The following is a 17,004-nucleotide window of genomic DNA, read 5'->3' as shown; positions in this document are numbered from 1 at the left end:
AGTTTACTTCTATCAAATTATAATTGTTTGTAGAAACGACTTCCATAAAAGGTATGTTTGTTATGCTCTCTCTCTCATCTGCTAACCACCCTCTTAAATCAGAGGCCCCAGCGTGAGATTTGTGGGCCCGGGAGAAACGTGCAAAACTTCATAAAAGTACATTTCAGGTTACTTACTGCAAACCCAAAAGCAGAGGCGCTGTACCTCATAACGGAGACAGCTAAAAAGAAAGAAAATATTATTCAGAATATTTTAAGATCTTGTGAATATTTTCTCTCATTTGTGAGAGTATTCATATATTTGATATGGCCTTTTAAACATCACTGGAAAAGTTCTATGAGAATGAAATTAAAAATTAACTGTACTTGTAATATCTGAGAATTAAAAAAAAAAAAAAAATTCAAGAGTGATATGAAGATTCCAGACTTCACTTGCAAGGACCTCCCTTCCCAGTGTACCCTGAAGCACCAAAGGGCCAGCTTCCGAATGAAAACGCTCAAGTGATTGTCAATCAAATGACTGCTGAGACTCTGAGAATTTAACAACTGGGAATAGAGGGGTAGGAACCATATTAAACTTTGAAAGTGAAACTGTAACCATCTGAACTGTTCTCATAATAAGGTATTTACTGATACACACACCATTGCTAGCACAGTTAGAAAAAAATCTCTTGCCCTCCAGAGCTTAAAATCCAGTGTGGACCTCAATAAAACTGTTTAGGAAAATAAGAATAAATTATCTTACACAAGAGATGTCTACAAAAGTAGGTGCCACAATTATAATTAAGACATATTTCATCCATACTCAAAAACCAATCTACCTTTAGGGGTGCAAGTCAATTGGGTAGCACTTTTTTTCTGATTCTGTGATCTGTTCTGTGCCAAAACCACGTGCAGCTTCCAAGACAGTTCTCGACTTGACTTAATAAGGCAGGGTTCCAGGCAAAAGCCATATTAAACAAGCACACGCCCAGTCACTAATAAAGAATGAAACCCAACCCCGAGGGTCAGCAAGGCTGTGAAGTGGATTGTTCTAGGCACAGGTGTTACAAGCACTCACTCAAGGAGTAAGGAAGGCGTGGATACAGAGCATGGAAGTCAACATCCCCTTGGACTCCCACTCAACTCAGCACATGTCCCTTCTCTGAGAGCTGCTCTCTGCTTATCCATGTGGACCCCAGGCAGCCATATTGGGCTTTGTACTCCTGCCCTCAGCCACAGAGGGCGGAGGGGGTGGTCATCCAACCCAGGGCAACCCAAACATGTTTCATTTTCTATGTATAAGGAAGTCTTCTGTGTAGCAGAAATAGAATCTAAGAATTTTATTGTTATAAAGGATGTAGCTGATAAATACACTAAGAACTCATTTCTCCCAACTCTGACCAAGTTCCTGGTAGACCTAATCTAGCATGTCAATACACCTATCTTCTTTGCCTAGCAACAATTTGATGGATTTTTGAATGCTGCTGTTGTCGTTCAGTCACAGTCGTGTCCAACTCTTCACAACCCCATGGACTGTAGCCCGCCAGGCTTCTCTGTCCATGGAATTTCCCAGGCAAGAATACTAGAGTAGATTGCATTTCCTTTCCCAGGGGATCTTCCCAACCGAGGGACTGAATGAGTCTCCTGCATTGGCAGGCAGATTCTTTACCACTGAGCCACCAGGGAAGCCCCTTTGAATGTTATAAGCAACCAACTACTGACTTGATTTTTATAGATAATGGGGACACATGATTGGCAAGTGTTCTAGTAAAGTTTCCAACTAAAAAATAAATGAATAATTGAGACTGCGATTCTAGTTGGTCAATTTACCCTGTTGGAATTGAAATTTGGAAACATCAGAGCTAGGGTTGGTCACGGTTTGTTACACAGATTGAGGAGTAGAGAGACAGGCATGGGGTATAAATACAGGCTCCTCTGTCTGTGGAATTTTCTAGGCAAGAATGCTGGAGTGGGTTGCCATTCCTTTACCAGGGTAGATTAAATAGAGTGGGTATTTTACCTAATATGGGGTCAAGGAATTGGCAGGTTTAGATCAGGAGGCTCATGGCAACAGTTGCTATGGAACCTGGTTAATTCCAGAGATTTTTGTCTTGTGACCTTGCTATAGGTCTCCACACCTGTGACATTGACATAGGGCTCCACAAGTTACAGATTTCAAAGTTGACGCTCACTTGATTTTATTAAGAAACACAAGGAACCTTGTCTCAGAGACTCTAGAATCCAACAGAGGAGACAGCCGCTGAAGGGTGGGATTTCCCTGACTCCATGGCAGTCAAGACCCATGATATCATGTACTTTCAGAACTATACTGGAAAATTCTGCTTGTGTGGCTTAAGCCTGCCCAGTGGATGAATCACTGATAGGACAAGTGAAATCTTTATGTTGTTCTACATCCCCATGCATCAAGGAAAATGGGAGCAGGAGGGCTCCACGACCACCTAGAGTCCTGAAGAGAAGGAAGGCATTCCCATGTCCCATTTACTTCTAAATTGGTTCCATCTAATTTTCTAGATGAGAATGGCTGAAGATTGTGTGGGGAATTGAGGGCACACTGAAGGGCCCTCCACTTGGCTACAGCTCTGGCAGATGTCCTGTGGGAACAATCCCCAAGCTTTTGAGATGACAGAACAGCAAATAATCATTAGCACAGGACCCAGTGGAAGAGATCAGTCAGCTTTTTAGGAGTTTCTGAAGAGTAAATGACTTTTGGTGGGGGCGGGAGTGTGGGGAGCCATAACTGGAAAAGACATATCTAGTTCTGGGATAAGAAGGGCCTCAAAGGTGGGACTAGTTTAGACAGCCCCTGCTCCCACAGAAAGAGAGCCAACTGTGGGGTTTTCATCTTGGCATTTTCAACCTCCCTCATGCTCAGAACGAGTTCCATTTGAAGAAGTCCTGGGCCAGAAGGACCCACCAAGGCAGAGATTACAGGGCAGGTGGCCCTGCAGCCCACATGTACATGGCTGAGGGGAGCTGGGAAGCAAGCAAAGATCCATCAAAAGTCCAGCGGTGCCTTTCATGCAGGTGCTAGACTCAATGCTGGACAACAAAGAGGAAACGGCCCTTTTGATCTCGGGCCATTTCGCTGCAAGCTGGCAAGATCCAACCCCATTGCAAGGGCAATGCTCTCCTAGGAAGGCTGTTCTTGGTTGACACAGAGGTCCAGCTGAAGGTAATGAAGTCTCTGTGGCTCTCAGCACACGGTGCGAGGTTATTTAATACTGAAGCTGCTCCTGAATAGAGCACCTGAAATTAAGCAGGGCCCTGCATGCAAAAGCCTTTCCGCGTCACTCGTTTTCTTGTTTGCAGGAAACAGGCTTCATTCAGCCTCCAAGGCCTTCCCTGAGTTCCAAACAGCAGATTCTAATAAGGGAAGGGAGGGGATGTAGAGACAAGGGAGGAGCAGCCAAGAAACAATAGTGCAGACTTACAACAGGATCCTGGTTCCCTCTCAAGGGATATATACATAGCAGTATCTTAGCGACTCCATGGACTGTAGCCCTTCAGGCTCCTCTGTTCATGGGATTTCCCAGACAAGAATTCTGGAGCGGGTTGCCATTTCCTATTCCAGGGATCTGTTAGCAGTTTTGTATATACTGAAACTCCCATGAGGTGGGAGAAGTTAACTGTATGCTGTCCACAAGCACTCACAGCCCAGACCAGTAAGGACCAGAAGGTTGATGATGCTCCCTATTACCTCACCACCAGCCAATCACAGAATGTCTATGAGCTGATCACGCCTTCCTCTTTGAACCACTGCAATAAAACTCCTCACTACCCCCTCCAGGTTGGAATAGACAGTTTTGAGGGCATTAGCTGGCTGTATCCCCCTTCGCCTGGCAAAGCAATAAAGATATTCTTTTCTACTTCATCCCAAACCTGTCTCCACATTTCAATTTGGTACAAAAGTGTACAGATGATGAATCTTGGCTACACACTCCAACTATAAGCAGTCTCCAAATTCATCTGGATACCACTGGTACCAGTGGGGAAATTTTCAGCAATGTTTCTGCTCCTCACATTCAGAGACTGTCTCTAATATTCATCACTGAACCATGCACTCAGGGAGGCAGTACTACCTACAGGCCATCGAGTGTCATTCCCCTAGGAGCTGAGACCTACACTACTCCCCACCTCTCACTCCCCCATGATGATGGTGAAAGCAGCCTGCCATCTGATTAGGCTGACCTTACACACCCAGAAACACATAGCAACGGGGCTCCTCTGACTTTCCCTGCTATCTTGTTTTATATATATATATATTAAGACTCAAGAGTCCTTAGGATGTTCCTAAGTCAAATGAAGATCTGTAGCTTGGAGCCTGCCTAGCAGCCATTCCCCATTTGGGTAGAAGGGCCCTGAGTCTTCTCTGGGAAACAGGAGGTCACCTACCCTCAGACTTTGGGGTTTGGGTGGGATGTCATCATGACCCCCACTCTAGCCTACGCCCATCCTGTGGCCAAAGTTAATGATTCAGAGATGGCACAATTCAATGTGAGCCAGTGAGAACCTGTCCTGAGATTCTGCTGAAAATCCTGGAAGAGGATGTCTCTCTAAGAGGGGACACAGAGCTGGCAGCATGAGAACAGCAGCTGCCAGTGGCAATTTTGCCCTCAACGATGAAGGCCAACTTAGAATGAGGCCAACACAGAGGGACGCGGATATGAAGATAATGAACCAAAGCCAGGTGACATGGACTGAACATCTGGAATCAGCCCCGCCTGAAGTCTACCCCTATGTTTTTCAAATACATAAACCAATAATTTCCTTTAATTTACTTCAGCCAGTCTGAGTTGAGTTTGTATCACTGGATATAATACATCTTGATGCAAATCATCCCTTTTCCAAAAATCTCTTTTAATGCCTAAGAAATGGACAAACACCTTCTACCAAAAGGTTCATAACACGTTTGCATGATTTATAATAACAAAACACTGGACACAATTTAAATATCCAGCAGTAGGGTAGTGATTAAAGAATGATCCATTTAAAGAATAAGCTATATATATAGCTGTTCAAAAATGTTTAGCAAGTGTACTGCTGGCTAATGCTTATTTTAGCATACTAGAAAAAATAATAATATTGATAATAAATAGCTGATGTATTTAGTGCCTTCAGTACTGGTGTCATGGGAAAGGAATGGGTCCAGGTCAGGAGCAGTTCTGGCTGAAAAGTGAAAGTGTTAGTCAGTCAGTCATGGCCAACTCTTAGCAACCCCATGGACTGTAGCCCACCAGGCTCCTCTGTCCATGGAATTCTCCAGGCAAGAATACTAGAGTGGGTTGCCATTCCCTTCTCCAGGGGATGTCCCCGACCCAGGAATCGAATCCGGGTCTCCTGCATTGTAGGTAGATTCTTTACCGTCCAAGCCACTAAGGAAGCCCCCTGGCTGGTATAGGTGCAGACTGAATGGAGAGGTCAGAAGGGGCTTCACCGAGAAGGTGAGATTTGAACAAAGATCTGGAGGAGGTGAGGGAGTGAGTCACCCAGTCACCTAGACGAAGAAACGTCCAGATAATGGGAAGAGTCAGTGCAAAGGCCCTGAGGTGGAGTACCTGCAACGTATGAGGCCATTTGGTCTGGGACAAGAGGGAGTAAGAGGGGAGCTACGTGAGATAATAGATCTCCTTATTGTTTGGGAATAGGTAGAAAAGGTAAGCAACAAAATGATATATGTGATACTGTACATTTACACTCTAAAAATGCACTGAAAACAACTTTTATTTAAAAAAATCAATCAAATGATAGCAGCAGTTAATCTTTGGTGGGTGGAAATATTTGAGTAGATTTCTTTCTACTTCTTTGTACTGCCTATATTTTCCACAACCAGCCTATACGTCCATTCAAACTAGAAAAAGAAATACATTTTATTTGAGGGAAAAGTTACCCAACTTGTAACAATGCAGTAGAAATTATATTTATGATGCACACCAGGGAGCAGGCGGCATTGTGAGCTCATGAGCACACATGAGCTTCCAGTTAAGAGGAACGCAAGCTACCATACACATCTTCATTATGTCTCTGTTTCTGAAACCCATTTCCCAAGGCCAAATCACCTACATGAGAAGCCTGGAAATGCCTCCAAAGAGTTCTCAGAAGCACAGTAGGGGCAGACAGGCCAGGGACACAAGCAAAATGTCACTCCCCCCCTAAGGGACCTCCAGCCTCCCTAGTTTTTGTGTGTCTTACAGTCTTCCTTCATTGACATGTCACAGGGGTAATAAGAGCTACACCCCCAGAAGCACACATGCAACAGAAGTCCTAAATAAATATTTATACAGGTCTAGTTAAAGACCAGACCTTCTTTAAATAAATCCCACTCCGGCCAGAAATCACTTCAGCTGGAAACTCCAATTCAAACAGAAGGACAGCTGGAAAATGGATCAGACCCAGGCAACCCATTGTCAGGGCCACACCACATGCAAATCACGCAGCTGAGTAAGCAGCAGGAGCAGTGGGCTCCCAGAGAGGCTTCGGGAGGAGCAGACAAAGTGCCTTGGAAATGCACAGGGAGGTGAGAGAACCAGCGAGGCAACTGAGGGTCAAGGCCTGGAGCCCCTCAAGGATGAAACAAAGAAGGCCATTTCAACTGCAGGCAAAATTTAACCAACAATGAGGACCCATCTGTCATTCTCACCAAAGCCAGGCAATAATTGTCCTGAGTCTTAGCACTCTTTTAGTAATACCCCAAGCCCCATAACACCTCTGAGTTGTTAAATTATGTACCCAGTAAAGCTCCATTAATAAATCAATCCCACTTTAATTAGACCACCTCTGTCACTCAGATGCCTAGCAACCACCTCACCCACAGCCATGGAACTAACTCGACTTGTGAACCCATCTTTCCATCATCCAATTTCATCATACTGGCTGCAATCTAGGCAGCAGGAGGAGACAAAATCGACTGATGTTCTGCCTCACTTCAACAGAACCTCCGACAGCTTTCAGACGCTCCCTCCCACTCAAACAAGAATGTAACGTACTACCACAAACGAGTGACAGGATGTTGAATTCAGTCATCACTGAAGGGACAGAGGGAACACAGTTAGAAAAACAAATCAACAAGGCTGTTGAACCTGTTCAGCTACTCGTCCTCAGCGGCAGCGCAGTAACAACCTTGTGCTCTGTCTAGACCAGAATCTGCAAGAGGGCCACCTGAGGATGAAACTTAGAAGTATTTGTTCGACCCATATAGTATGATTCAAGTATCAGAAATACGAACATTTTTAATTGAGAGACTTCACAAATTAGGAAAAGAAAAGGGAGGGAGGGAGGAAAGGAAGGAAGGAATGGAAAAAAAACCACCTGAATTTTTGGCTTGTCTCGAAAACCCGAGATCTGCTGGTGCTGCGCAGTCCCTTTCAGCACAGCCAGTGCTGCGTTCGGACAGGACATGTTCTCGGGCAGCTGTCTTTCCTGCAGCATTGGACCTGGCTGGCCTCGCTCAACGGGCCTCTCTGGGTATGTAGCTGACCAGGCAGGCTTGAGGGTATAGCCCTGAGCAGCTTAAGGGAAGAGATAGCAGTGTCATCCCCATGTCTGCAATACCCAGCAAAATGCCTGCTAAATATTCACGTGGGCTTCACGAACACTAGCATCTGACATTTCCAGTGTCAGGAGTGGCTCCTGGCAAATTACAGAAAGCTGTATCATGGGTCAGTTCTCGAAGCCTACACCATTCTTTGAGAGCTTCATCTTCCCTGGAATCTGAGAAGCTTTCATTAGCCCTGTCAGGCCATGGGCACTGACCACCCACCGTCCAGGGATCTGCCTATCTGCAGAGAGTCCTTGCCAAGACCTCAGAGATGATTATAAAGGTTTCTCTCTTTCTTCCACGTCACCAAGAGACAGGCAGTCATGTACAGAAAGTAGCCATAAAGTTCCTTCCCCCATCCCATCACACAATAACCTGTGTGACCCACAGCAAGAATGTGTATGAAGATGTTAGAAATCATTGCTCTTGAGCTACTGCTCTGGGGCAGGGAATGTCATTTATGGTGACCTGGGCAGCTTTGCTGTAAAAGATGCACTGGCATTCAGGTTTATAACAGGAGGAAAATCCCAAAGTGTCTTGCCTGGACTTCCCACATCCTCCTAACTGTCCCCCTGCCTGCACCTCTGCCCCAGCCCATTCTCAACATGCAGCCAGAGTGGTTCTACCTGCCCCACGCCCAGGAAAGGCCTAGGATGAGGCCCCATGCGCTGACCTCCTCCCCTTATAGCTGCACCTGCTCACTGACCTCCCGAGCCAGGCACACTCCTGCAAGCCTGGGTTCTAGCTAGTACTTCCACCCAGAGCATTCTTACCCCAGAATCCAGCTGGTCCAGTCCCTCATTGCCTTCAGGTCTCTGCTCAAAGCTCAATTTGTAGGCCTGTCCTGACTTCCCTACTTAATAGTGCAACCTTCCCTTTACCAGGCTCTAGGGTTCATTTGGAGAAGGCAATTGGCACCCCATTCCAGTACTCTTGCCTGGAAAATCCCATGGACGGAGGAGCCTCGTGGGCTGCAGTCCATGGGGTCACAAAGAGTCGGACACGACTGAGCGACTTTCCTTTCCCTTTTCACTTTCCTGCATTGGAGAAGGAAATGGCAACCCACTCCAGTGTTCTTGCCTGGAGAATCCCAGGGATGGTGGAGTCTGGTGGGCTGCCGTCTATGGGGTCACACAGAGTTGGACATGACTGAAGCGACTTAGCAGCAGCAGGGTTCTCCTTTATCCAGAGCACATACATCTACCCCACCATCCCATTTACTAATCTATGAATATTGTATACCATTTGTCCCCTTCACCCACAAGAATGTAAGCACCACAAAGGCTGTAGGCTTTTCGTTTTTGTTCCTTGGTGTCTCTCACATACCTAAATCACTGCCTGAACACATGGAAACACTCAGGTTGATTAGTTGATTGAAATAACACCTTCCCCTTAGCTCCAACTTGCAGTGAATAGAGTCTTCAGGGAGAGAGCAGACAGGACTAGGATTCCACATGCAGAGAGGCCTCGATGGGTGACCAAGCAGCCATTCCCTAGCAAACAGAAGTGGCAGCCTGCACTTTGCTGGGTGTCACAGGGAAAGCAGCCTCTGTAAGGCCCATTCCCTGAAGGAGAATTTGGAGCATCTAGAAGGAGCAAAACTCTAGGACTATGGGAAGGGCCAGAATAGTCTTGAACTCGGAAAGTCAAGAGCCAGACAGAAATAGTACTGGAGTGGATTGCCATTTCCTTCTCCAGGGGATCTTCCCAACCCAGGGATTGAACCGGGTCTCCTGCATTGTAGACAGACGCTTTACCGTCTGAGCCACCAGGGAAGTCCTAATAAAGAGTACACACATATTCAAATGAAGTCAGAATGAAAACAACCCAGGGAGAGTCTCCACCCTGGACCAGGGCATCTAGCTCCTTCCAACACACAGCAAGATGGTCATTCTCTCTGCTTCATTGAGTGTACCATGAAAGGCACTCACCCCATCCCAGAGTGGGAATGAGTCTTCCTAGAACGTGAATGGGACAACTGCCACTTAATAGGGAGAAACCAGGTTTTGAGAGGTTCTCAGGGGTTCTAGGCACAAGAAGCACTAGCTCAGGGATGAAAAGCCCAGAGCCCAGTTTTTCAAGCTAGAGTTTCTTCAGCAGCACACTTTCACTTTGCTTCTGCTGCTGCTGCTGCCGCCTAGTCACTTCAGTCATGTCCGACTCTGTGCGACCCCATAGACGGCAGCCCACCAGGCTCCCCAACCCCCGGGATTCTCCAGGCAAGAACACTGGAGTGGGTTGCCATTGCCTTCTCCAATGCAGGAAAGTGAAAAGTGAAAGTGAAGTCGCTCAGTTGTGTCCAACTCTTAGCAACCCCATGGACCGCAGCCTACCAGACTCCTCCATCCATGGGATTTTCCAGGCAAGAGTACTGGAGTGGGATGCCATAGCCTTCTCCTTGCTTCTTCTACAAACCAGGAATAAACAGGGAGAAGAGCGATTGGAAACACAATTACCCACCTCTGATGATCACTTACAGACTGCTGTCAGTGGAATAACCCATCAACCCTCACTGGTTGCTACATTCATTCCAAAGTTCTCACTGGCAAGAACTAAGGGGAGGAGCTGGGTTCTTGGGGAACATCATCTGCATGTATCTAACAATCCCCCTTACATATGATTTTACTCCCGCCCCCCCTGTGCTTTAGTTATTGGGATACCAGCACAGCTCTATTGCCTGTGGGTGACAGGCCTGGCCAGGGGTCCTCAGATGATACTCAGACCCTAATCTGCAACCCTCTCCAGAACAACCAGAGCAGCCTGAGCTCCTCAGTCTTCCTTCATTCAATAAACAAATACTTATTGAGCATGTACTATGCCATTCGCTGCTGTGATGAGCTGGCGATACAGCCATGACTTGCCCAGTGATTTGATAAAATGTGCCTCCTAAAAGTCCTAACCATCCCTTCCTGACAGAACGCTGCTACTTTTGCCTCATAAACAAAGCATTCACTGCACAGAAAACAGAGGTGGGAGAGTTTCCTAAAACAGAACCCTGACATTTTTTTGTCTCTAGACTACTGTTTGAGTGTCTGCTCTGCTCAGTCATGACCGACTCTGCAATCCCATGGACCATAGCCTGCCAGGCTCTTCTGTCCATGGGATTCTCCAGGCAAGCATACTGGTGTGGGTTGCCATTCCTACTCCAGGGGATCTTCCCTACCCAGGAATCGAACCTGTGTCTCTTGCATCTCCTGGCAGGTGGATTCTTTACCACTAGCACCACCTGGGAAGCCCCTGTTTGAGTGTGGTTGCTAGAAATTTGAAGCTTGACTGCTCATTCTCAAACCATTATTTCTTAGCTGGCTTAGCATCTCTCCTCCGGCACCCAAAGCCCCTGTCCCTGCTGACCTCACCTTTCACCACACAGAAGAAATCCTGGTGTCTTCTCCAACCAGCCTGTGAAAACCTGAAGTCAGGCTCATTCCATAGTATTCAACTTTCTATCCCCAGGGTCTGTGTAAGCACCAGCCCATAGTGGCTGCTTAATAAATGCTTACTGAGCAATAAATGCTTGCAAAATCTCTAAACCTAATATCTGGCTTTTTATTTAATATGCAAGGATTAATCAAAAGCTAATGCCATGGGCAATGAGAGCTGGCAAGGGGATAGATCCTGCCACCCAAGTCCAGCCTTGTCAGATGACTTAAGATGCCCCTTAGTCCAGCACCTAATGACACCACACCACACATTGGACTTCTTTGGTAAAAACAACTATTAATGGAACTTTTTAAAAAAAAAACAACATATTGTGGGGAAGAAGAATACACTGAATAAGACTTTAAAGACTTGGTTAAAAAAATGGTGCTGAAAAATATGTATTTAATTGAGTTGAATCAAAGTCATTAGAGAACCATTAACATTATCACTCAGAGAATAAAAGTTAAACAAGGTAGAAAAAGGACTTTTCTCCTCTCCTTCCCTATCACTGTCCTCTATAAAACCCACCAAAGCAACACGAAGCAAGGAAAACTAGAGAAAGAATATAATGACCAGAGACACTAAGAAATGACCAACCCAAACCCCAAATTTAAAGAGTAAATTCAATGTATCTATCAAATACATTAAAACTTACATTATAGGAATATAGAAGGAATGTGCTGAGAGCTGATAATACACCTCAATCAAATCTTATGCAGGGAAAGGAGCAGAGGTCCCACTGTCAGCCAGGCAGTCTTCTCTTGCTCACAAAGCAGGAAGATGCTCCGTACAACTGAGACTGGATGGAAAATGTACAGAGGAAAGGTACTCAAAGCTGCACGCAGCTCTGCAAACATCCCCAGATATTAGGACAGGGGTGTATGGCAAACTGGCAGACAGAACCAGGGAACCAAAGGGAAATGAGAAGTTAATTTAGCAAGGCCACCAGACATTAAGTCAATGCACAAATACCAGTTATTTCTATACCAGATCATAAAAAGATACAATTTTTAAAGATACAGCATAAAAATCAAATATCTAGAGGGGAAACATAAAAAATGCATAAGAGCTCTACCAAGAAAAATAATAAGACGTTGCTGAGAGAAATTAGAGTAAGCACACCACGGAGGGACATACCATGTTAGTGGATTAGAAGAGTTACTATTAGCAATCAAAATTCTAGCAGTTTTTTAATGAGAATTGATAAACTGATTCTAAAGTTTAAGTAGAAAGCAAAGAGTCATGAAGAGTCAGATAGTACTGAATAACACAGAAGACAGTCACTACCAGATATCAAAATTTAGTTCAAAGCTATAGTAATTAAGACAGAATAGCACTGACACATGGATAAACAAAGAGATCACAGAATGAAAAAGATCCACACATACAGGGTGACAATAAAGGTATCCTAAGGTACAGTGGAGGAAAGAAAGGTCTTTTCAATAAATGGTACTGGGCCATTGACCCTACCTCACACCATACACAAAACACAACTGTAGATGAGCTATAGATATAAATACGCTAAGTAAATGATAACATAGGAGATACCTGAAATATAATATGGGAGGATATTTTCATAATCTTGTGGGCAATAAACAATTTCTTAAATAGGAGTTAAATATACTCATCATAAAGGGAAAGATCATTAAATTAAACTACATGAAAAGACCTTACTAAATGAGCAAAACTGTCAGCCACAGGGTAGAAGATATTTATAACACTGATAACTACTAGCAGACTTGAATCCAGAATATGTTAAGTCGAACAAATGAATAAGAAAGAGAAAAACAACCCACTAGGAAAATGGGCAAGACTTAAGCAAGCTCCTCATGAAAGATGATGGATATGTGACCAATAAACATTCGAAAATATGCTCAACTTCGTTAGTCACCCAGGAAAATAAAATTAAAATCCACAGAGAGATACCACGACAAAAGAAAAAAAAAAGGCTGACCATTTCTAAGGATATGATACAGCTGGAACTCTTAAAACTGCTGGTAGTCCCTCCGATTAAAATAAATAAATTTATATTTTAAAAAATTCATTAAAAAAAAACTGCTGGTAGAAATGTAAATTGGCACACTTCAGAAAACTGGTTGCCAGTATCTATAAAAGCTAGTCATGCTCTATGACCCAGTCATTCTACTCCCCTGTATCCAAGAGAAATGCACACATATGGATACCAAAAGATGCTTACCAAATGCTGACAGTAGCAGTGTTCCTAATTGCCAAAACTGTAAACAACCCAAATAGTAAGAGTAGAGTGGGTAAGAGGCTGGTACTGTATATTTATCCAATGGAACAGCACACAACAGTGACAATAAACAAATTACAGCTCCTCACAATTACATGTATGAGTCTCAACAAATAATGATAAGGTGGGAAAGAACACAAACAAAAAAGCAGTCACTGGACAGACAGTCTATTTATGATTCTATTTGCATAACTTTGAAGACAGACAAAGCAATGTATGGTGGTAGAATTCAGGATAGCGGTTACCTCTGGGGCAAGGAGCAATGACTGGGAGAGGGCAGAAGGGATTCCCAGGTGAAAAGGTGAGTGAGTGTGAGTGGTGGCTACACAGATGTGTTCATTTCATGAAGATTTAAAATGTATAATTTTGATCAGGACACTGTAATGTATATCTATTATACTTCAATTTTTCATAAGAATACTTATAAATCAGCATTTTTTTTTAAAGTCCAAGGAATAGATAAAGAAGATGTGGCACATTTATAATGGAATATTACTCAGCCATAAAAAATAATAAAATAATGCCATTTGCAGCATTATGGATGGACCTAGAGATTGTTAGACTAAGTGAAGTAAGTCTGACAGAGAAAGCAAATATCTTATGACATTGCTTATATGTGGAACCTTTAAAAAAAAAATCATGGTACAAATGAACCTATTTCCAAAACAGAAATTGAGTCACAGATGTAGAAAACAAACTTATGGCTACTGAAGGGGAAAAGGCGAGATACAATGGGAGGTTGTGATCGACGTATACATACTACTATGTATGAAATAGATAACTAATAAGCACCTACTGTATAGCATAGGAAATTCCACTCAATACTCTGTAATGACCTATATGGGAACAGAATCTAAAAGAATATGTATACATATAAATGGTTCTATTTGCTGTACAGCAGAAACTAAAATAACACAACATTGTAAAGCATCTATACTCCAATAAAAATTAGTTTTAAAAAAGTTTGAGATAAGTGAAGACAGGACATGAACAAGCAGCTTCAGAAAAATGAATCTAAAACAGCCAATAAACATAAGACAAACATACTGAATACAAGAAGACCAGTTCTATTTCACCTATTAGAAGGGCAAAAATAAAAGGATGTTTTAAGAGCCAAGTGTTGGTGAGGGCATGGGATACAAGTCCTTTCATTCAATATCATGGGAAAATCTCTTCAGTGGGAAAACTTGGAAATGTTTAGCAAAATGTAAGCTACACATACATTGAACCCAGCAGTTATACTGTGAGAAATATACTCTATACTTGAACTGCCACAATTCCCGAAAGAATACATACAAGAGTACTTATTATACATGTGAAACAGCAAACCATTAACCACTTAGATATCCATTTCGAAGGGAGTGACTTAGTAAATTATCACACATTCATTCTATGAGACGTTTTCATTAAGCGCTTTGAAAAAAGTTCGTAATGCTGCAAAATGTAGTGAGTCAATAACACAAAGTAATAGATTGAATGCACAGAAATAAATGCATATATAAATGGATAAAATTTCAGAGAAGTTACACAACAAACAGCAGATGGTGATGACCTCAGAAAGGTACTGCAAACGTGAAGTTGAAAGGATGCTCTCATTCCACTATCCATCCTTTTGGCTTCTTGCTCTGTGCTTATACTTCATGTACCCACACATATTTCCAAGGTTCATCCACCAAAACCAAAGAAAGAAGCCTAACCACTTTTGATATGGTCACTGCAGATCAGTTATTACAGTTATGTGCCATCACACACTTAAACTGGATTTGGCCAAAGAGGCTTCTCTGCAGATGGAGATTATAGTTGCTAGCTTTGACTTTTTATTTATTTATTTTTAAATATAAATTTATTTATTTTAATTGGGAGTTAATTATTTTACAATATTGTATTGATTTTGCCATACATCAACATGAATCCGCCTCAGGTATACAGGTGTTCCCCATCCCAAACCCCCCTCCCACCTCTCTCCCCGTACCATCCCTCTGGGTCGTCTCAGTGCACCAGCCCCAAGCTTTTTAGACCACCTGGGCCTACTCTCCAGTTAAAAATCATGTAGGGAATTCTGTGGTGGTCCAATGATTAGGATCTGTGCTTTCACTGCCAAGGGCCAGGGTTCCATCCCTGGTTGAGGAACTAACCGGCAGACTGCATGGTGCAAACAAGAAAAAGAAAAAATAATCACTTAGACCTACTATTTGTCAATATCCAGAAAGTCAATGACAAACCTAGATGGTGTATTAAAAAGCAGAGACATCACTTTGCTGACAAAGGTCCATCTAGTCAAAGCTATGGTTTTTCCAGCAGTTGTGTATGGATGCGAGAGTTGGACCATAAAGAAAGCTGAGCACCAAAGATGCTTTTGAACTGTGGTGTTCGAGACGACTCTTGAGAGTCCCTTGGACTGCAAGGAGGTCCAACCAGTCAACCCTAAATGAAATCAACCTGAATAATTGGAAGGACTGATGCTGAAGCTAAAGCTCCAATACTTTGGCCACCTTAGGCGAAGAGATGACTCACTGGGAAAGACCCTGATGCTGGGAAAGATTGAGGGCAGGAGCACAGGGTGACAGTGATGAGATGGTTGGATAGCATCACCAACTCAATGGACATGAGTTTGAGCAAACTCCGGCAGATAGTGAAGAACAGGTAAGCCTAGCATGCTGCAGCCCGTGAGGTCACAAAGAGTTGGACACAACTGAGCGACTGAATAGCAACAAAGTAAAAATACAGGTCAGAGACTGCCCAAAATTAATGGCTCCAAGAGAGCACCTTTTCTCCATTGCAACAAAGCATTGCCTTCCTAGTTGGGGATGATGGTGATGGAGAATCAAGAGAAGGAGCAATAAATACAAACATCCTCAACCATACAACTGTCCCGGACACTCACCTTGTGTCCTAGACACAAAGGTCAGAGAATATATTCTGCAGTAGCTAAAAAGGTTAGGACTCTGCTTGGCTACACTGCCCCCTCTGTTAAGGGTTGAAAACTTTCAGGGACAAACAAGGTCCTATTGTATAGCACACGGAACTGTGTTCAATATCCTGTGACAAACCATAATGGAAAAGAATATGGAAATATCTATAAATATATGTATAACTGAATCACTGATATACAACAGAAATTAAGAAAACACTGTAATCAGCTACACTTCAACAAAATTTAAATTTTTTTAAATTAAAAAAACTACAAAAAACACATATATTTCCTTATTTAAAATCCATCATTACATCTGAAGTAGTTAATTGCATGAGCTTAGCAGTACTCTTGCCTGGAAAATCCCATGGACGGAGGAGCCTGGTGGGCTGCAGTCCATAGTGTCGCTAAAAGTCAGACATGACTGAGCGACTTCACTTTCACTTTTCACTTTCATGCATTGGAGAGGGAAATGGCAACCCACTCCAGTGTTCTTGCCTAGAGAATCCCAGGGACGGGGGAGCCTGGTGGGGTGCGGTCTATGGGGTCGCACAGAGTCAGACACGACTGAAGTGACTTAGCAGCAGCATTCTTATTACTTAAAATAGTAAAATGAAATTCAAATAAGATTTATACTAGAATAAGGCAATTTACTTAACAAACAGGATTCACTTTACTGTATTTGAAATCTTGTGTTAACTGTTATATTTGGGGGGTCAGCCAGGTCTATTATGTTTCAGTAAAGTATAGTCAGCTTTCATTAACCTTGAGCATGAGCAGTCATAGCCTATGAAAAGGCAGAAACAAGAATAAAGGAAAGAAATCTTCAGTTTGGTTTCTAAGTCAACAAATGCATCAGCTGTACATGTGCCCCATGAGCATT

At 43.3% G+C, this 17,004-nt stretch overlaps 1 protein-coding gene across 4 annotated transcripts in view; it reads right to left on the bottom strand.

Annotated features, from left to right (window-relative positions):
- Window positions 1–17,004, bottom strand: part of TMEM163 (transmembrane protein 163) — a 270,249-nt gene that overhangs the window by 99,920 nt on the left and 153,325 nt on the right. For all 4 annotated transcript variants that reach the window (XM_055572764.1, XM_055572765.1, XM_055572766.1 and 1 more), the window contains one exon: window positions 177–220. In XM_055572764.1, the coding sequence (XP_055428739.1) occupies window positions 177–220 (44 nt within the window). The remainder of the gene's footprint in view (window positions 1–176; window positions 221–17,004) is intronic.

The sequence above is a fragment of the Bubalus kerabau genome, chromosome 3 (assembly GCF_029407905.1).
Source record: "Bubalus kerabau isolate K-KA32 ecotype Philippines breed swamp buffalo chromosome 3, PCC_UOA_SB_1v2, whole genome shotgun sequence".
Taxonomy (NCBI): Eukaryota; Metazoa; Chordata; class Mammalia; order Artiodactyla; family Bovidae; genus Bubalus; species Bubalus kerabau.
Note: the sequence above shows the minus strand (reverse complement) of the source record. Positions and strands in the feature narration are given on the sequence as shown.